The sequence below is a fragment of the Fomitiporia mediterranea genome (assembly GCF_000271605.1).
Source record: "Fomitiporia mediterranea MF3/22 unplaced genomic scaffold FOMMEscaffold_1, whole genome shotgun sequence".
NCBI lineage: Eukaryota > Fungi > Basidiomycota > Agaricomycetes > Hymenochaetales > Hymenochaetaceae > Fomitiporia > Fomitiporia mediterranea.
Genome location: NW_006760386.1, coordinates 6654447 through 6674718, shown reverse-complemented (window position 1 = coordinate 6674718; position 20272 = coordinate 6654447). Strand labels below are relative to the sequence as shown.

At 46.7% G+C, this 20272-nt stretch overlaps 9 protein-coding genes across 9 annotated transcripts; 4 read left to right on the top strand and 5 right to left on the bottom strand.

Annotated features, from left to right (window-relative positions):
• Positions 1-1745: 1745 nt before the first annotated feature.
• FOMMEDRAFT_151025 (uncharacterized protein) lies at positions 1746-2260 on the top strand (the record flags this gene model as incomplete). Its single annotated transcript, XM_007262166.1, has 2 exons — positions 1746-1879; positions 1975-2260. 2 exons carry the CDS (start codon positions 1746-1748, stop codon positions 2258-2260), a joined length of 420 nt encoding a protein of 139 aa, XP_007262228.1.
• Positions 2261-2375: 115 nt separating this feature from the next.
• Positions 2376-2846, top strand: FOMMEDRAFT_151024 (uncharacterized protein; the record flags this gene model as incomplete). The annotated part of the gene is made up of 2 exons (XM_007262165.1): positions 2376-2606; positions 2664-2846. 2 exons carry the CDS (start codon positions 2376-2378, stop codon positions 2844-2846), a joined length of 414 nt encoding a protein of 137 aa, XP_007262227.1.
• Positions 2847-6908: 4062 nt separating this feature from the next.
• Positions 6909-8662, bottom strand: FOMMEDRAFT_164940 (uncharacterized protein; the record flags this gene model as incomplete). Its single annotated transcript, XM_007262164.1, has 4 exons — positions 6909-6921; positions 6991-7921; positions 8008-8491; positions 8629-8662. 2 exons carry the CDS (start codon positions 8660-8662, stop codon positions 8310-8312), a joined length of 216 nt encoding a protein of 71 aa, XP_007262226.1. The 3' UTR covers positions 6909-6921; positions 6991-7921; positions 8008-8309.
• Positions 8663-8798: 136 nt separating this feature from the next.
• On the top strand, positions 8799-9834 carry FOMMEDRAFT_151020 (uncharacterized protein; the record flags this gene model as incomplete). The annotated part of the gene is made up of 3 exons (XM_007262163.1): positions 8799-9273; positions 9470-9595; positions 9665-9834. The coding sequence occupies 3 exons, from the start codon at positions 8799-8801 to the stop codon at positions 9832-9834; spliced, it is 771 nt and encodes a 256-aa protein (XP_007262225.1).
• Positions 9835-9982: 148 nt separating this feature from the next.
• On the top strand, positions 9983-12421 carry FOMMEDRAFT_151019 (uncharacterized protein; the record flags this gene model as incomplete). The annotated part of the gene is made up of 5 exons (XM_007262162.1): positions 9983-10280; positions 10343-11062; positions 11126-11559; positions 11625-11714; positions 12275-12421. The coding sequence occupies 5 exons, from the start codon at positions 9983-9985 to the stop codon at positions 12419-12421; spliced, it is 1689 nt and encodes a 562-aa protein (XP_007262224.1).
• A 1440-nt stretch (positions 12422-13861) lies between these two features.
• On the bottom strand, positions 13862-15175 carry FOMMEDRAFT_151018 (uncharacterized protein; the record flags this gene model as incomplete). Its single annotated transcript, XM_007262161.1, has 1 exon — positions 13862-15175. The coding sequence occupies one exon, from the start codon at positions 15173-15175 to the stop codon at positions 13862-13864; it is 1314 nt and encodes a 437-aa protein (XP_007262223.1).
• A 730-nt stretch (positions 15176-15905) lies between these two features.
• Positions 15906-17575, bottom strand: FOMMEDRAFT_151017 (uncharacterized protein; the record flags this gene model as incomplete). The annotated part of the gene is made up of 4 exons (XM_007262160.1): positions 15906-16078; positions 16498-16638; positions 16830-17003; positions 17125-17575. 4 exons carry the CDS (start codon positions 17573-17575, stop codon positions 15906-15908), a joined length of 939 nt encoding a protein of 312 aa, XP_007262222.1.
• A 216-nt stretch (positions 17576-17791) lies between these two features.
• FOMMEDRAFT_164937 (uncharacterized protein) lies at positions 17792-18660 on the bottom strand (the record flags this gene model as incomplete). Its single annotated transcript, XM_007262159.1, has 4 exons — positions 17792-18039; positions 18112-18204; positions 18271-18413; positions 18471-18660. The coding sequence occupies 4 exons, from the start codon at positions 18658-18660 to the stop codon at positions 17938-17940; spliced, it is 528 nt and encodes a 175-aa protein (XP_007262221.1). The 3' UTR covers positions 17792-17937.
• Positions 18661-19039: 379 nt separating this feature from the next.
• Positions 19040-20267, bottom strand: FOMMEDRAFT_151015 (uncharacterized protein; the record flags this gene model as incomplete). The annotated part of the gene is made up of 4 exons (XM_007262158.1): positions 19040-19423; positions 19489-19543; positions 19606-19624; positions 20120-20267. The coding sequence occupies 4 exons, from the start codon at positions 20265-20267 to the stop codon at positions 19040-19042; spliced, it is 606 nt and encodes a 201-aa protein (XP_007262220.1).
• Positions 20268-20272: the final 5 nt, after the last annotated feature.

The window sequence follows — 20272 nt, the reverse complement described above, 5'->3', positions numbered from 1 at the left end:
TATGGAGCTATCTCGGAGGTGAGCATGGACCGACGAGGCTCACTATTATTGGTAATTAACGCTTGTACAACTATCAACAAGAATAGATGTAAATGATAGATATAAACATTAATTAGTGAAAATTTTCAACAGAATTCCGTTGCATACATATAATAAGGTCCCTTCCTTTCCTTTATTGATGATTTGTTGACTTTCTTTGTTATTTCCATGCATGTTACAAATTTGATATATAGAGATATGTAAAATTAAAAGATAACACAAGTGCTAATACACAGTGGCTTTATGGGAATAAAACCTAATAGATACTATAGACAACATGTAATAATGCATCCTCTCTCACCATACTGCTCCTTTGACATATTACTATTATTAGTAATCAATCACATATATTCCCTGTATAGTGACCAGGTATTAAATCGTACAGGGCTGCAGTGGTTAAATTCTAAGTATTGGAAGTATTCACTAAAAGGATGCAGGCTGTAAATGCACAGTATGTAGGTTAAGATACTGTTTTATGGACCAACTCAACTTCGCAGTCACATGAACGTATTACAAGACAGCTACAATTTATTAATATTTCTGAAGGGACCAAGGACGACATCTAAACTTAATGATAGCATGTAGCTTATTCTGTTCCACATGGACGTTGGAAACCAGGTCCCTGGTGATTGTGTATTGTCTGGCAGCTGCTTTGCTAGTAGTCGGCTTAACCAGCGGACAATGAAGCATGCACGCACAATTAAGGTTAGGATCGCCTCACCAGAACCGTAAAATGACAACTTTAGGCACTCTCTGATGCCCGTGTAATCTAGCCAAGGGTCTGCTTTTCATAGGACACGGGAGAATGGGCATACCGAACCTAAATTTTGCACAACAATGTCCAACAATTGAAATACCGTCCCGCATATGAAGACCTCGGGTAAAGTTAATCCTGAAGAAAGAAGTAAAAGGGAGGATAGTGGGACGCAGGTAATAAACAATCTGCCCACACTTCATTTGGGAATTTTAGTGCCTTGAATTTGGGAATAAGAGAATCATTGTGAAATGTGTAATGTTCGCCATGGGTTTCAGTGCCGCTGTTCGCTTTTACGTGTTGTAGTTGACAAGTTCTCATCGATTTCTGTGGTGCTGGCCAAGAGGCACACCCATATGGTTAGCAAGCGAAAGACTTGCCCAATGACGGTGTCCAACTAGAAAGCCAATAAAATAGTTGTTCGAACACGCTTCCACAGTCGACCACCTAACCCTAACCCTTTATCCACAGGAGGTTTTTTGGTAAGTCTGTGGAAGGTAGAGGTGATACTGAGTTCCGAAAGATTCTAGGGCTTGGGAAGAGCAGAAGCGAGGTACTAAGTCTCTTTGCGGGTGAATTCAGCGGACTAGAGAACTTACGCTTAGATTTGTAATGCCTTTGGGTCCATCCCGATCCTGAGGCAGTAGTTTCCTGAATCCCAGTCTTGACTATTCCTGGAACGCATGGAGAGATCACCACCGGCTTCGGGCTAAGTCGTACTGAACGAGCCTGCGTGCGCATCGACATCAACGATTTGGGAAATGTAGTCTTTGGTGATTGAGTGCGAACAGGCATAGGATTTGAACTCCGACTCCAAAGGCTGATGGATCAAAGCAGAGGATGTAACCGAAGATGCTTCAACATTCGTTTTAAAGCATTGCAGCACATTAACGGTACAATAGAATACTGCTGCAGCCCTTCCGGATGTACGATGCTAACTGATAGTCTGAAGATGAGGTGGATGGAAGAAAAAGATTATGGTCGCGTATTGATATACACGTGGTCCTGCTATTTGCACTTATTTGTTTTCTTCGGCTGTCCCTTCAAGTTCTTCGTCGATAATCAGAACCATCAACCTGACTTTGAGTACGTAGATACATAAGGTAGGCGGCGAAGTAACATCACACCCAGAACCTTGCAAACTCACGCTTAGTCCTGTTTAAACTTATTATGCTGTTTAGACATCAAGTAGTCCTTACGAGACCGAAGGACACATGTTCTGCACAATCCGTCGCGCTCACAAACATCATTATTTTTACCGAGGAACCTCACTTTAAAATAGTCTCGCCTGCAGCCGGAAGGATCTCTGAACATGGAAATCGCTTTCCTATCCCGACGAGCGCTGAATCCCGTCAAGGATACAATGCGGCGATGCTAACACCCTGTGGAAGGATCCTACAACGTACACCTCGCTCCAAGAGCTCCTATCATGGGAAGAAACCGAAACTCCGCTCATTCGACAGCTAAAAGTATTGGAAAATCAGTCGAGGTAATAGCGGACTCTCATGACTTCTTGAAGTGTCTTCGTCTGAGTAACATCCAAGGAAGATGCGGGACCACGGCAGACTTAACTGCTCGGGCCATGGGCAAAGAGCTGTATGCGAAATTCAAATCCTTCAAGAATACATTTACTCTACCCGACAAATTTTCAAAAAAGCAACGATCTATCCGTAACCTGAACAACTGCGGAGAAAGGCTGGTCTGCTCAGGTGTCTTCACCTTTGTTTCCGCTGGAGTTTCCGCCAATAACGATATTGAATTAGGGCTCTCCAACTACGAAGCTGATGTGAGACTCGGGCTTCACACTTTTATGGTATTATCCTTGGGAGCAATATCAAGTATGCCATTTCCTTTCATCTACTGAAACCAGCATCATCGGCAACTAGTTGCGCCGTATTTCCCACCACTGATGACCTGGAGGTCCAATGGAGCGCGTAGCTTCTTTTCGGGACACATGCTCGCCTTCTCTATTTTATTAACGGCATTCGCGAAAGACACGGAGCCGCAGTCTCCTATGTCACTGGATGTACGTTTCTCATTTGTCACGGCTTAAATTTTTTGCTACCCAAAATAATGCATTGCACAGTGAAAGCTTGGCATATGTCTGTACTCCAGTGCAATGTGACAGGTGTGGCTAGCTCAGACCTCGAAATGCAGGAAACTTGTTGCTCCAAGAGACCTATTTCCGCGAGAGCTACCCAAAAAGATACTATGAACATCATTTTGGATCCATGCCTAGTGCTAGTCTGCGCGCCGCACTAGAACTTGCGAGGTTTACACGGCAGGCGGGAACCTCAGCATAAAAATCAAGTCCAGTGAAGTGATTCTCGAGTAAGTCGATTTGCTTGTGCAGAAAGATTTTCACTACGTTCACTAGGGCCATACATCGGTCCGAAGTGACAGGGTACTTGCCTCTTCGTTTGCATGACAAGTGCTCATGATGTCTGTCTGTTAAGTTGACGGGCGCGATGTGTCACAGCTTGCGTCCGCATACTACGCACGAAATGTTTACGATATTGCTCTAAACGAACTAATCGCGAACTAGTTCGGTCTGTAACGAAAATTACCTGTCGTAAGTATTCGGCGGTAAAGTATCTGCGAGAATAGTAACACAGAAATAATACTCTGCAGATTGGCAAGTGGCACGGAAACCCACAGTTAACCTGCATCAAAGGCGAGTTTTCTTATATTTACAGTAGAAATTGTCTTATTGCATAGCATCACAATGCATATATTGTATAATGCATAGACTTTTGGCCAGACCAAAACTCAAGTTCTCAGCCAAAATGTATTGTCATAATGCAGCATAAATTGTATAATGCATTAGGTTCAGCCCTCTCCCAACATTATGCAGTAAGACAATTTCAACTGTAGAGAACTCAGTAACTGGCTATACACCCTGTTAGAGGGTGTTGAGATTTCATAGTTCATGTCTTTTACAAAATCCCAAGGCCATCCAGTATTCAATTGTCTAAACCCATTGACATCAACTGAGGATACACTGTCACAGACTATTCAGTTTTGTCGATTCACAACAATAAAAGTAGGGGAGTCATTCCTAGTGTGTTTTGAATACATTCACAGATTGCAAGGATTTTCTTTCCACATTTTTGCCGACTTCGAGAACTACGTCATGTTTTGATCGCGCCATAATAGGAGTACCTCTTATAAAGCACTAGTGTTAACGACTTGTCCTTTATGCCTGTGCTCACTAATTCAAATAACTAATCTTGCATACTGCTTACCTTTTTTCTATTCAATTACAAGCTTTTTGACTGATCGTATTTCTCGCGCCATGCTTGCTTGTATTGTCAAGTGTCTCCACTTGTTACGTGTGTTTTGTTGTCCTATGCACTGTCGTAGACATCACGGTCTTCCAAGATCATGTGCATTTGTGTAAGTTCGGACACTATCTCCGATAAAAAAAGCTTCTTTTAGATTGCTTCCGACGATACCGGGATGCCGCCTTTTGTCCTCCTCAGGAGTTCATATGCATCTTGAGCCATCTTCCATTGGCTGGAAAGTATTATGTGTAGAAATAAGGAGCGGCATCTCTAGTTTGACTGATGGGTGTGGATCATAACGAGAGTTATCTGCTATTTGCTATGCAGCAAAAATAAAGCACGCTTCTTAACCTTCCCGTTACTAAAGTAGCACAGGGCGGAAGCTTGGAAGTCATCGATGATGATCTGTGACGAGACCACAACAGGCCTCGAACTCAAAATCGCATGGAACGGAGCCACACATTATAGTATCAAACTTCTAAGCACCATGGTCGGTGGTGTTCCAAATGCATCACGCGTTTTATTAGATGTAAGAGAACACGATTTGAGATTCAACGCACGGAGGAGTTTGGTGAAGGTCAAGGGGAAGGTTTGAAGAAACGATATCATGACCAGGTTCTTGATTTCTTCGTCCTCGGTGCCTGCCACAAGTCAACCTTCGTGCTCCATTTCTCCCTCACGTAATCAGACTTCTTTCCGACTTCGGCGGCATTTACATTGAGCTCCAGTGGATGTGTGTGTCGAAGTTGCAGGCGGTTTTGCCGTCAGCGCACGCAGCTTATTGCGTTGGCGGCGGAGTTCGTTCATCGGCGGAGAAAACATATCATTGAGTTGTTCTAGAGAAGCTTTAGAGTTCGAAACAGAGAACTGTATTTTCTTAAAGATGGAACGTTTTTGATAATTTCAAGAAGATTGATATGTTCGGCCAAAGCCAGACATTTCAGGCGATTTAATTTACTTACGTCTTTTTATGTAGATTAGTGCTTATCGTTTGCTTGTCAATAAGAAAGTTAGTCTTTAGCTCTGCTTCGATTCTTTTCTTCATCATCTTCGGTTTTGTGTTCTCCAATGGGAAGCTTTGGAGTGCTCAAATAAAATGCTTCACTTTAGTGCTGATGTCATTGCAATATTTCGCGTGCGATCTGTGAGAAACAGTGTCTACGATAGATGCCCGATTGGGATCATCTTTAAGACAATAAACCAGAAGTAAAGTATGAGAAAGTGCAGTACATGTTTGACGCATCTTAGGATACAGACCTATGTTGACTGTTGACTGCAGGGCATCTCGCGTTGGTCCTCGTGTATAGCCAAGCATTTGCATATCTGCGATTGGTTTGTCACCAATGAGATTTCCCTCAGACAAGTGAAATTGCATTCGTACCCAATGCCTTTGAAGAAACCAGCCTATGGCAATCGCTGACTCGGGATTCACTCTGATTGGTCTTCAGATATATAAGCGTTCGCTTACTTGCTATTGGTCGGAGACACACTCCTATAGGAGATTTTCACAGCATTAATTTAAATCCTAATTGTCCAGTTAGATTTGGACCCTGCATAGGCCAATGAGAGGAACAAGCCGTATGGTTCCCACCAAATAAGGATGATCAGCAAGAAATCATGTCGCAAATCGACCCGCGATCTTAACGTACCTTTCAGTCTTTAATATTTCCTGAAAATTTCTCTCTGGCTGTCCTTGTCTGTCAGAGCTCAAGGCCAAGTCTTTGAATCTCGTGAAGCCTCCTTGACGCAAGATCTGTGAGTATAACTTGTGGGACGAGTCTCTGGCCCTCTAGCCTTGCCAGGTTCGGTGGTTGAGGCGATCCAGATTGCATATGACGTTCAAAACTAAGCAGGGTAAGAATGGGAGGCGCTAAAGGAGCCAATTAGATGAGAGATCGATAAACAGTCAGCGAGAGGGCGCCTCTTACCTGTTCAGCCAACCAATGATATGCATGAATTAGCATAAAAGCTAGGTCAGGTTGATGATGTGCTTCGAACAGTGCACCTTTAGAAGATATCATCAGAAAAGACAGACAGTGCGGATTTAAGAATACACACTGATGTCACCTGTCCTCTGCACAGTCCAATCGCGAAGGTGTATAAATGATATTAAGCGTCAAATTCCAGACTCTTCTTTGAATACAATCATCCACGCGTTGCTCGATCTGCTCCCGAATTAATTCATTTCTCGTCACGGCAGAAGCTGGGGCGGGCGAGAGGCAGAGGCTTCGACATGAGATTCGCCGAAGTGATGAGATCTGGGAGGATGTGGGTGCAATTAATCGGCGCTGATTCAATGCCTCTGATAGGATAGGAAGAAGTTCGGGACAGGTAAGCTCTGCATTCAAACAGCTTAATGCGCCAATGAGTGGGAATAGGGCAAGATGCGACCAATCATAATGCAAAAGGCCAGAGCCAATAAAATATGCTTGAGAAAGGTGTGTGAGCTGACCAATAGACGACGTAGGATGAACGGGATCGATGCTTCTGCCAGTGAGCGCCAACATGTTGTAACTCCGTTTCCAGCTGGTGCAGTCCAAGTCTCACAGCAATACTTCTCTTTATCTGTAATTTGTCATAACTTTGTTCTAGCTTCATGTCCGTTGCTGCTGGTGTCCTCCTCCCCTCCCAAGTGAGCAATAAGAAGAGCAGGGCACGACAAAGGGACACCCACGTTCATTAGTTTTGCAGGCCCTGTGCCTAGGCAATATTGGTTTTAGGAGTGTCATTCTTTCGTCTTGCCGCGTGCTGTGCTGAACATTGTCCTAGACCAAGTTCACGATACAATGTTGTCTAATGCACAAGGTTCTCTTTGCCAAGCTTTTTACCTCTCGTTGCTTGCGTCTGCATAAGCCATACAGTAAGTCGAGAAAGGCGAAAGATGACTCCTACGGGAGCTTTTGGATTGCTTACTGATTGAGCAAAAGCGGAAAAGCGTCGATCCGGTGCCAGCCGTCGTCAACCAGTGGCGTTCGTCTTGCCATATCTTCTGCCATCTTTAGCGCTCCTTTTTCCTGATTATAGGGAGGCTTTGCTTTTGAATTTCCTTTCGTGGCGTCCTCTCTTCGACCGTGTCCGTGACAGGCAAACAACTTCGCCCTTCAGAATAGGTAGCCAGCCGTTGCGTTTTCGATATATGAATGCCACTTGTGCGATCCACGACTCAGCGATTGATATTCAGCGATCTCCGTCACAATGGTGCTTCGTGATATAGACCAACGCCATTTTAGGAGATGTATACGGTTGTGATATGCTTTTTGACGGACGCCCACGTCGGCGACAACGTGAATGCGACAGAAATTCGAGTACATATGTCGACTGCACGCGAGAGTCCCACGAGAAATGCTGAAGCTAAAAACGCAATTGCTTACTTGGCATCTGTTTCCGTCTTGGAAGGTTCGATTTGGATGAGTCGCAGACAGCAAGATGGCGAGTGAAAAAAAGTGTACTTCTGCAATTTCCGAACGGTGAAACGGCTTCGGTCGCGGCTCGGAAGACCGATAACGCCTGCAGGGCCCTCAGGACGATGATTTTCAGCGAATCAATTCATAGGATTGGCAGCGGAGTAAAATTGTTGGGTCCATATGCTATGTGGTCATCGTGGGTAAAGTGCCATCAGGTGCTCCGGGACCAACAATGAGCGATCACTCGGTCAGCTAATCGAATTGACCGACTTCCTCTCGGAGACGGAGGCAAAGTGCTCTCGGGCACCGTCCAGCACAGTATGCAGCCCAACTAGCCGAGAGGAAGGACCGCTAGGCCCAAGCGGGGAACTCTGATGTACCCGCACCAACGGTACGGACAGGAGGCAAGAGACGAGAATTCGAAACCTTGTCTAGTGCGGGTGGGTAACCTTCATTGAATATCAATATCAATACTAATATCATTATGCCATACCTATTTCCGTCTGAATCTTATTGATCCATTTAGACTGTTCAGATGCGAGCCTCTCCGTTCATGTTCCCGGTTTCTGTTGCCTTTTCCTGCCATTGTGTTGGGGACGGGTGATGACTGATCGGTTCTGATGTGTATACTCCCTGCCTTGTTCGGTTTCCGATCCAACTCTTCTGATAATGTGGATTTCCTTGTCCGACTCGACTTCGCTCTACGCCGCCGACTGCACACGACACAGCCTTATACGGTCACTTGTTCGTGTACACGTACAAGTGCCAGAGCAGGCAATAGACGGCCGGTAATGCTATTGGATATTGAGATCGGGATACTGGATGCCGTCATTCCGTCGTGAGCTCATTCGCTCCCAAGTCCCCGAGCTCCCAAAAATGGGCGGTCGCCTTCATTCGGCTCACACTCCCTCTGACACCACGCGAATCTAGGAGAAGTACACGCTGCCGATGGATAGACGACCAGATCAGCGAAGCGGTGCCCCGAGGAAGGCAGACGTGATTACGTGCGTCTGCGGAGAAATATAAGAGCTTTTCGAGGACCTGTTAAAAGTGCCTCTGACACAGACTAACGCCATCGTTGACTAGGTACTCTCGTCACCCGCTGCTCAATGCTTAAAACGCCATCTACCCTCTAGTGACCGCATACCGCATTGCTCGCTCCCTCTGGCAAGTGTCGTCATTGCGAGACACTCTCACCTTGTTTCCTGCGGAACAACGTAAAACATTATTCTCGTATAATCTGCCTAGTGTCCTTCATCCCATATTTAGGATCAGTACTGTTTCCATCGTGCGCCCACTAAAGGTCATCGTCCCACTATGAACGCCCACTACACGTTTCCAAATACCTCCAACGTGTCCTCTCCGAACTCCATCTCTCCTCCATCATCTGTATCTTCGGACTACACATTGACTCCCAATCCTCCATCACCTAGTTTTCCGGGAGAGTTCGACATGCTCGAGCAACATTCACTGCATGCTCAGCAACCTGGCTATGCGCAAGGAATACGCAGCACACACAACAGCGATCTTTATACTGCGCTTCAATACCATTCATCCAGTCGCGTTCCTAGTCCCGGCTCAGCAGTGCTCACGGACTTTGACTTCGCTAACTCGTTACGCACGATCCGCGGCTCGCGCGGTGACGACGCGGAACCGAGCTCGGGAGACGGGCCGACGGAGAGTGAAGCAGCAGTCGCGGAAACTATTGTTCGCGCTCGCAAGAGTTGGAAGACTGTTAAGGGCCGTTCGGAACCTGTATGGCCTCCACATCTGGAAAAAGCACTTGTACAAGGTAGGTTTTCTTCTCTTTGTTCCCTTAATTTCCCTTTGAGTGGCTCTTGCCTCCGCGTGCTTGTGTTTGAAGAGAGCCTTAGTTCTCCTATTTTCCTGAATGTACGAACACATTGTTCTGTCTGATTAACCTTTTCGCACGTTTGCAGCTCTTCTACAATACAAACCGCACGATTCACGTTATGCCCGTGCGTTAGGCCGTTTCCCGAAGCGCAACCGCTACATCTCCGACTACATTTATAACTTGACTGGAATAAGGCGTAGTCCAAAGCAAGTCGGTAGCCGACTTCAGCAATTGAAAGACGTTACCTGTGGGAAAATGCGTGGGTGTTAATTTTCTTTCAATTTTTCGTATTGATTTGCATGAATTACGATCTGATGGTTACCGATAGTCCTAAATCACGTCGCCAGCTGGTCACTTGCGTCCACTCCTTCCATGAACGATGCAACTGTGTCTCCAGCTAGTATTCACCCTAATTTGAGTGATATCATTGGAGACTCCAATGACCATGGGTCAGGTGTGTTTAATCTTATCATCGGGCCTGTTATTAGTTTTCACTGATGAAAAACTCTTTCTTAATTTTCTTCGTGTTAATGCTCTTCCATTTTCTGACTACTTGACCGCGCTGGTCGTTCTCGGATTACTGTTTATTACCTATCACTCGCCAATACCTTGGATTCGATCGTAACCCCACTAAACATGGCCAACAATGACTGTCTATGCATCAATACGACCCATTTTCATTACTGTTCTATTGCGCACTGGAACGTGTACGCCAACGCCACCACTTCAATCCCGACTGCTCATTCCACCGACAATCCTAATTCTATATTCCCAATCTCCTCCGATACCCCTGACTGCAATTTCAAATGCCATGATCCTCCCGCGCGGTACGAAACATGAATCGAAAACGACGCAACTCGCGCTCCGAATTTTCTTCATTCGGCGTCCCGCCTCGATCATTGCGTCTTCCCTCGCGCTCTCTTACGTTGCTTCCTATGGATATTGTTGGATACGATAATTTCACGACGTCGGACTATCGGACAACGACCAACAAACGCCACAGAAGGCTCACTGTCCCCTGTATCCCCGCACCCAGGCGCGCGCGAAGCTTCGTTGATGGGGGTGGGTTTGAAGCCGTACAGTAATCATTCTGCACTATACCTTTCCTCTGCCCAGATACGAGGCGGTCTGTCCGGATCCTCCGCGCCGAGTAGTCCGTTCGATTCGCCACCGCTTACGCCAATGGTTCGCACAATGAATGTCATTGTTCCCTTTGATCCTACGGACGACGGGGGTGGCAACAAGGGCGCTGCGAAGCGAGAGGAGCGAGTGTGCCCTATTGTACGTTTTGGAGGGTGTCTGGCGCTACCTGAGACAGTATTCGCGCTAGAACCTTCTAACCCGCTGCAGACACTTGGAAGGACAGAACCTCGTTCGACGTTTGTTTCCCGCGACCCCATCCCCGCGCAGAGCGTTGCACGTGTGTGGGTCCAAGATACAACTGGTACTCTTCACTCGCCTTCCAATCCCGTTCCATCCCCCACGATCATGCAAGGGAAGGGGTTATCTGGGTATGGGAGCAGAACGCTGGTGAACGAACTCAGCGAGCCGCTTGTTTGCACCCAGACTCCTGCTGCTCGTGCAAGCGCGGCACAGACGTCATTTTATTCCGTCGACAAAATATCCGCGGGGCGCGGAATCAAAGATGCAGATGACCGCGAATGCTTCGTATATGCAACGCGTCTTGTAGACGTTCCGACATGGCGTACGATGCGCCGCGAAGGTAGTACGTGACCAACCGTTTCTCCTCTCTTTTCTGTAGCCCTCTCGCTCATTTTCTTGGTTGCAGGCGGCCTTAGCAGGTATACGATCACTCAAGAGTTAATGCACAGTTTCAACAGTGCGAACACGAAGCGTGGAGAGACATTCCTCTCGATCACGTATCACTTCGTTCCAATCTCACAGTATGGCATGCATTCGTCGACGCTCTCTACACTCTCACCGCTGGATATGCGTATAATCAACTACGGACATGGTCATGCCCATAGCTCGGTCTCTCCCGTATCTAGTAGTTCCTCATCACCTCTCAGCGCAAGTCCTTCTTCAATGGTGCCTTACTCCCTGCACACCCGACAAGTATCGAGGATGCATAGTTATGGCCAAGGGACATATGCGCCCCACGACCACATGTACTCTCAATCTCAAGCATCCAGACGAGTACCGGAGCTTTCTGTGGTGCCGTCACTTCCTTCCATCTCCCAATCGGAGAATCTGATGAACTCCGTGAGTTGACAGTTTCCGCATTCCCTCGACATGTAATTCTTGCAGCCTGCTTATTCATTAATCAGTTCAATCACGACACATATTATACTTCTCCTGGCAACCCCGCATCCGGATCGTTCTCTGGTTGCAATATCGACTTCAATGGTCTGGATATGGTCAATTTTAATTTAAATACTCATACGGACCTCGATCGCCCACTTTTGTGAGCTCGGACTATTCTTCAACTTTCCTTCATCAAGCAGATGCCATCTTATCAATGTAACAATATTGTTACTGCTATTTTCTATGCATTTGTACGTTCACCATTAATTCGAGAATTGGTCGAAAAATAGGTTTTCTAACTATGGCTGTTTTCAGATCCCTTTAGAGTTCAGAGGCGCTAAAATCCACTTGTCCCAGGCCTTGATTGTTTAGCATGGGAGATTCAATCTCCCTTGAACGATAGGCGCAGAGCAAGTGCTCACCCGAACTCGCCTCAGAGCACCAGACCTTGTTCTCCACTTTCGTATATAGTTTATCCTTTGCATTCCGCTATCATTTTCCGCGATAATGATTGATTCCTTCCACATACGTCTGCCAGTGTATTCTCGAAAACCCGTGTTCCTGTGGCCGCGGACGTGAGGCTAAGAACGCGTTCAAATTGTTCTATTGTAGCCGCGAGCGCCCCACTTCTTTTTTGCTGTTTCTTGTGTTTCGTCGCCTCACGTTGAGGTAGGTTCGGGTCATTACTGGCAATTTTGTCGAGTCTTCCCTTGTTGTGGCTGCATGCTTCGGCTTCGTTCCGCTATGGTCGCGGTCAGCTTCGTGTGAGGTTAACGGCGATCGCAACAGATACCGCGGCTCTTCTCGTCCTGCGCAATAGCTTCCTCTCCTTTGTTGTACATGCTATCACTCCTGTCCTTCTCTTCTTGTCCTGCTTCGTGACCTCTCAGCTAGTACCACATCACGACTTTATCCGCATTTCCCTACGGCTCCTCGTAATCAACTATATGTCACCTGCCTCGTTTTTATTCACACATAGTGTAGCTTCCTGATCTTGATACTTGATCTGTCCGTTGCCTCCTATCTCATGCTAATTCTGGACCGTCATTCGCGGCGACCTGCTCCAAGTTCTTTGTCTGAACAGTTATTTTGTCCATTTTCTTCCTTCCCGCAACATCTAATTCATCTATCAAACGATTCTTTTCACACATGAATACATCGTGCCAGTCCGCCTGACGCGCTTGTTCTCATTGTTTGCTTGCAGCACACCACCAGCTGACGCTGTGCTTCTCGAATGTTTATCCCCAGCGAATTGTTGGCGTTACTCAATCCCGGATTTCTCACTTGAGAAACAGACCATCTGTTTGTTACTATTTGTCGCCGTCTATACAGTTTATGTCATCATCTAATCACACACTCCTAATGAACCACACTTCCACTGCTTTTTTTCTCAAATTCTCAAACACCATCTAATCTTCGATTCCTTCGCGCTTCGGGGCCTATAGTCGATGTAAAAGGCAATCGGTGAGAACGGAAGAGGAAAACTCCATAAACTACCGAAAGAGGCTTGACCTATAAACGGTCCGTTTAATCAGATTCAGAGTCTCGGCACGGATTCGCACTGAATGGATCTTTGGGAAAAATTTCCCGGCTTCAAGTAGTCCGAATTTGGTAATAAAGCTAGATCGGAATCAAAAGAGTTTCGAATGCCTATTGGCACATTCAAATTCGATTGGAGATGCTTATTGTCTGAAACCCTGGATACCAGACCAAAAGACTATCTGGCAAGTATTTTATTTTAATTGCCATGAAATATATTAACATGATTAAATACTATAGCTTCTCTAGATTATTAAATTGAATTACAAATAAGCGGATAGCATGGCCCCGCATTCTAGCCTCATTCGGTATTCGGAAATTTTCTTCGGAACAGTATAATGCCTTACAGGGCTCTCTGTTGCATGTTGTTTGTTCGGTTGGTCCATATGGTTGCCCTCACAGCCAATGCAAGTGTTTCAAGCCCACGCAGGCAGCTTGTCAGGCCTGGGACTAGTGTTTTTCAGGAGCATAGCTTGGCGACCTCTCTGTATTCGCAGATCCAACTTCCCCGAAGCTGAAGGATAAATTATTGTATGTACATGCACCACCGGTACCACAGTCTCCGTGGCACCACACCATTCAGGAATTAATGAGAACAGAACCAGCAATGAGAACTACTTGGGGAGGGTACTTGCTTAGGCTGTTGGTATGCAACGCCTGAGAATACTGCTTGAGGGGCACCGAGAAAGGAAATGACAGCTGTCGTCAGTCGTGCACTCGGTCAGCCACTAACACGTCTCTTCAACGTCTCCAGTAAATTGGAGAGGCCTGTGTGTAGGTCTGCAATGTCACAGTCGATGCGGATTCCCTTTGCACGTACAGGCCGCAGAATGGGGACAAATCGTTCATCGCTGAGGGTGTCCTTCCACTCCCACCCACAAAGGACGATACGCTCAAGCACAGGCAATCTAGTTCCTTCGCTATTAAGACCCTCGAAGTGTCCTTGTAGCAACACCCACCAGCGAGGGTCCTTGTCCATATGCTTACCTGCCGCTCCGACGTACAAAAACACCTGCCGCACAGAAAATGCAAAGAAGAGGGTTTGGGGGGCGTTCCTACTCAACGGCCGCGTCGTCACCACAGGGATGTAAAGTTCGGTTACAGTCGGGCAGTAACCTAGGATTGCCGCCACAAAGTCGTGGCGTAAGAAGTGGGGGTCAGGTCCTATCTCAAGGGTTGTTATTCCATCAACCATGGGTGCTAGACATCCCGCAAAGAAGTTGTTTATTGCGTCCGGACGAGCGATAAAGAGTCGGCGGATGGAGGGGAGTGAGATGTGCTCGCGCCGTGGAAAGATACTGCGAAATGTGTTGGTGGAGAAGATTCCTAGGGTGTGAAGATTCGGTAAGTCAATAATAATTTCCTGATCTGACCTGTCCGTATGTATTGGAAACTCGTCTGCACCGATCATAAGGACCTGTAGAGAGTGTGAATGCCAGATGAACCGCGGAGATGGGGCGCTCGCAAGGGGGGTATTGAAAGGCATGTTATGCCAGTCTACTCGCTGCAAAAAAGGTAAGTCAAGATCATCGAAGGGAAATCCACCTGTCAACTCATATTCGCAGCCCCCTCCATCTTCCCTATCTTCTCGCAGTCTTCGAAAATGAGAGATAGCGCGTATATTCGGGCAGCACAAGAATATTCGACGCGAATTCTTGTAAATTGAGCGGCGGGTTTGACGTGATTCCCCTCCATCGTCCAGCGATATTGTGATACGTTTTACGTATCCACAAAGTCCGGGGTCTTGGCCGTTCTTCGACACCTCGAGAGCCGCTAGCAGGCCGTCTGAACCATGATTTATCCAAATATCTTCGTAAAGTAGCTCTAGTGATAGTCTTCTAAACAACGAGCAGACTAAAGGTAGAGTCGCTTTCGTTCGAAGGGCCCCCCTGCATTCTTCAAACACAGTGGTGGAGCATGCAGATTCGAAGGGCGTCCAGGTACCTTGCGACTCAAAAGGTCTTGCAGGGTTGTCAGTTGCCGCCTTACAGATTTCAATTAGGATCTCTGTAGGCAGATCGTTGAGTTGCACCATGCGGAGGAGAATTGCTCGGCTACGGCTCGGAGATGATTCTAAACACCACCTGTACACTACTTCGTGGCTATACAAACTTGAGTCGAGGCAGAAAAGTGCGAGCCAGGATGCATGTCTTCCTAATGTACAGTACCCGTTGCACTTGCATTACGAAATTGCAAACAAACGGACTGCGGCTCCATGAGCAAAGTATATTGAGCTGATCGCGTAAACTGTACATTTTGACGTGCAAGGATCCTCATTCCATTCCTTTAATACAGCGCTACAATTCTGACTGGTACTCATTTGGTGAGGTGAAATATTCGAAGTCCGACGACTTCACCGTATTAACCAAATTTTGGTAAATAATGCATTTTGTTATTAATGGAATTTCTAGTTTGGGAAATAACACGTGATTATAAAAGCGCATTGGAAACAATAAACAAATTTACAAAGTATATACAAGAATCCCAACTCAGCAATTATTACAACCCTATCGACAATGTAGGTGTTTTATTTGTAGGACAATGTTACGTTATCCAGAGAAATCCATCTCACGCTGATTTGGACTGCTCAACACGACGGCCCTAAAATACCAGCCTAGACACCAAACAACTTCTAACTCTCCTCGATCAAACAGCGCAGGCGACTCCTATCACGGCAGCTTCCCGATGAACTTTACTTGCACCGGAATTGTCGGCTGCTCTCTCCGCGCCAACCCTCTTCTCAAACCGCGGACGGCCCGCTCACACTATATGTGCGAGTGCATTGGCATGCATTGGTTGTACGGATACCAGCTTCCCTGCGTCAACGCGCTTCCCACGTGCGTGGCGTAAGGATCCAATAATGTAACTTGCGTCGCGGATGAGGAGTCGAATTCGGGGCCCATCCCTCTCAGTGGGGATACGGGGGACTGCGAACCTTCTGTGGCGGTCGATGGGAAGATTCACAGAGTTCATTTCAGTCGATCGATCAGCAGAAATGCCGTCGCAAGCACAGATGTCACGAAAGAAGACCAGATTCGAGCGATTTGGGGTCATAAATCGCAATGTTTCGCGTCGAAGGGTCGAGACGAGGATGGCCAGAACCCGAGATCAAGTTATGCGATGAGTAAATTTGGAAGAGGTCGCAAGGCCGCGAAAGTGGCGTTGGAATTCCAATGTGTAATAGAGTAGTTAGGATGATTTTGCAATTCAGATAGATAGTCATGAAGAATAGACAGTGTAGAGCAAGCCCCGTGATAAAGCGGGTGTTACGTTGAGCAGAGCGTGAAAATTAATAAAAGCAATTGCCGCAAATCAGTTCACAGGACTACGTGTTTAACCTCGAGGAAAGTAACGTACCTGATTTAAGCGTTTGAATCTCGTCAACCACAGAATCCATATTATGAAGAGCATTGGAACAGGGAAGCGAAGAGACGTCATTGACGGAGGGCGACGTGGATGGAGTGGGCGACATCGACCGACTTGCAACATGATTTAGGACTGCAATATGGATAAAAATGCATCAGTTAGTCCATCTTTTCGTAGTAAATCCACTTCAGCGGGAGAGTAAGGAGAGGAGAGGAAGCAAAGTAAGGAAATAATTCCAGTCAGAAAGCAAGAGACTTGGTATCGGTGGTGTTGACAAGGTGGCGCAAAAGCTAAACGATTGAGTAGAAGACACTAGTACTCACGCATCTTTCCACAACTAATGTCCTTTAACTGTTGCAATCGACTGCCGACTTGCTTCGGAGTCCTTCGTACACCAGTTGTTTCAAATATGAAATCAGAAATGTAGCGGTTGCGTTTCGGAAAGCGGCCTAAGGCTCGCACGTATCGCGAATCTTGCGGCTTGTATTGAAGGAGGGCTGCATACAGACACCCAGGCATGCCGGTTTGTAAAACAGTACGAAAGCAAGAACAGACAATACAGAGAGAGAGTTGATGTTAGTAAAAATATGTGTGACAAGCGTATAGCTATGGACATACCTTGGACAAGAGCCCTTTCTAAATGCGGAGGCCACACAGGCTCGGAACGACCCTTGATTGTCTTCCAACTCTTTCTTGACCGTACAATCGATTCTGCAACTGCTTCCTCGGATTCAGTGGACAATGGGTCTGCCTCCTTATATTCGTTTCGCCTTTCTTGTCCTTGTCCTTGTCCAGCGACGTGCCACCTTGTTCCAGAGACTGGTTGAAGAGAGCCCTCGCAGTCAGAAACGGAATTGGCTGGTGATAAATGAGGAGTGATATTATATTGAGCGCGACGGCTGTTATGATGGGTATCCATACTTCGGACAGGGTGATGCATGTTGTAGTCTCTTGGAAATGTCGGTAGAGGTGCGTTGTGGGTGGATAGGAGGTTAGGTATGGGAACCACGGATGGGTATGTAGCCTGGGAGGGGTACTCCGGATAGGGTGGATAAAAGGCGGTTGGCATCGAATAGTGTGTATTCATGATTAATACAGAAGCTGATGCCGTTGTAGACCGTTGTGGAAGGATAAGGCTTCCGGAGTAGTAGAGAAGTGCGGGATTAAAAGCAAGCGCGACACGTTCGACGAATTAAAGGCGCAGACAGAGAGAAGTCGGAGGCAGTTAGGATATTTGAGATTTACTGTTAGAAACACGCAGATAGCATGTTAAGCAACGATGGGGGTAGGGAATATTCTGTGGAAGCCCGAGTCGTTAACGCATTTAATATCATTGCTTCCTACCCCTCAAAGCCATTCGTGGTTCGGCCTGCTAACTGCCACGGACAAGTTGTGGAGATGTCGGACTATCCAGGGCAAGTCGGAAGCGGATTATGTAAATTCGGGACCAGCTGAAGAGCAGTGGACGGAATTACGGCATGGAATGGTAGATTGTTGTCTGGCGGCGGTGCCAGAAAGAGGAATAACTCGGGTCTAAATTGAGAAAGAAACGATGAATGACGAAGCGAAAGAGAGGCGGGGATCAATTTCAGATTTGAAACTTACTCTCTCAGAAGATATCATAGTTCCAAAGTCTTTTCCAGCTGGACAGAGGTCGAAGTCTCCGCCGCAGAAACAGAGTTCAACCGCTGATGCTTCCTGTCATTGATACGGAACAAGCAGAATCAAACGTTGATGAAATCACAATGCTATACTGTTCCTTACAATCTTATCCAATACGGCGATTGAGTTGCCTACATTCCGAGCAGTAGGCACCGTTGATCGCTCTGTTCGACGTTGCTTGTTCGTCCTACACCTCACCACACTAGCTTCCGAGGTTTCCCCGGGCACACTCGGGCTAAGTTGAGCTCAATGCCCGGCTCCGTCGCTCATTGAGAGGCATCAATTGGATGTGTATTTTCGACTCGAAATTTTCCGCCTCCAGTGGCTTAGGTGCTCTGCTAATCGATGACATACGATCATACGGTAGACAACGGTTGCTGCGACCAGGCGATATCCACCATCCGAGCCGAGGCCGAGGCCCGGCTGGCAAATCGTCTTTTTATGGAAGCTTCCAAGACAGAAGGCAACAATTGAGTTTTGACCCTCTGCCATCTCGACCTTGTTAGGAGAGAGAGATTTTCTGAGGGACCACTCAGAAAGCCAATCTGTGTCCATAATCTATGACCTCTGGTATGATGTTGATCTCATGAATGGTTTTCGCGGCGCGCCATCATCTCAACTGCCCAATCAACTGGGCGACACAGATGGGTAAACCAACAGGCGGAAAACGCAGACATAGAATGCGAAGTGCGCAGAAAAGGGAGAGGCAACATGATGTTGCTAATTTGGCGCTGTCGTACGCGGTGGCGATTCCTATTGGTTCCGGAATTAGTCCCAGATCGACGACTGTTCCATAACTAGACGAGAGACCATCTCAGCTCGTTCAATTCTTGTCTCCTGTCCTCGACTCTTCCCATTTTGTCATCATCAGTTAAGTATATTTTCGGAACGGCACAATATCTTGGGAATCCAGATTCGACTTGTATTTCGAATATTGCGGTGTAGAAGCAGCAAATTCATTAATGTTCACCAACAAAGTCGATGGATGGCGGGAACTCGAACTCGCTTCGGCCGTAAGACGCATAACGTCTAAAAGGCTCGGAAGCTTCGGAACGAACGGTGCGCTGTCCACCTTGCTGTGTAGTTCGGACCACACAGCCGTATGTGCAGCTCCCGGCCGATGTGAGACAGGTAGAGAACCAGAACAAACAAGAACCACGAGAAGGTGGAAGGGAACGCAGTACTTGAAAGATGGACTGTGGTCATGCGGGGAATAAGAAAGGCCGTGAGTGTCGGTTGCGTCATTACTAGCCACCTTTTGATGCAATATACAGGTGTAAAAGGTGTGCATTCCAATGCAGAACACTCTTTACTCTTTACGGAGGTGGAAGTATCGTAATAATCTACCCCTTTGCCATGAGAATTTGAAATTGCTCTGACGATAGGTTTGTGCTATTGGATTTCTGCAGCTATTATTCTATTGTGACCTCTACGTACATGGTCCCGCCAGAAGCGCCTAAAGAATAAATACATTGGCCTCATGCTCTGACATCCATCAGGAATGCTTGCCTTGAAACAATTTCAGCACGCCCATGGGAAAAGCTCTTGGATTATGATCTACTGTATTCACAATTTTCAGCCTAACAGTATGGCTACATGCGCTCATTCTACCTCTTTTCATCTTGTCCACAGTCGCCTCATTCTGTACGCATGCTAGTGTATCATCTTTGAGAATCCATTCACGTTTCCAGCTAGGTAAAAGTCACCCGAAGCCACTTCACTATATTGCTCAATTGCTCGATTGCTTTGTAGAAGCTTTCTTTCTACCCTAACCCCCGTTCTTGAGTCTGAAAGGTGTTCCGGGAAAATTGTCACTACAAAGGAAACGATAACGAGAGCTATCGGCTTTAGCTCCATCTGGAGGGGAAGGTGTTGAACACCTGTGGACCTGTTTCTAACTCAGAAATAGCTATATATATATATGGGCGGATCTGATCCGAATTAGATTTACTCAGGAACGGCGCTGCAGACGCTGTTTCTGGTGGCTCCTCGTTTCGAAGCAACTTTTTCTGATTCTCCTTCCAGAGCCCTTTAGCCCCTGTATTCCTTGTGGCATCAAATAGCGAAGCAGACGACGCTGATATCCGGCAGATGAACATAAGGT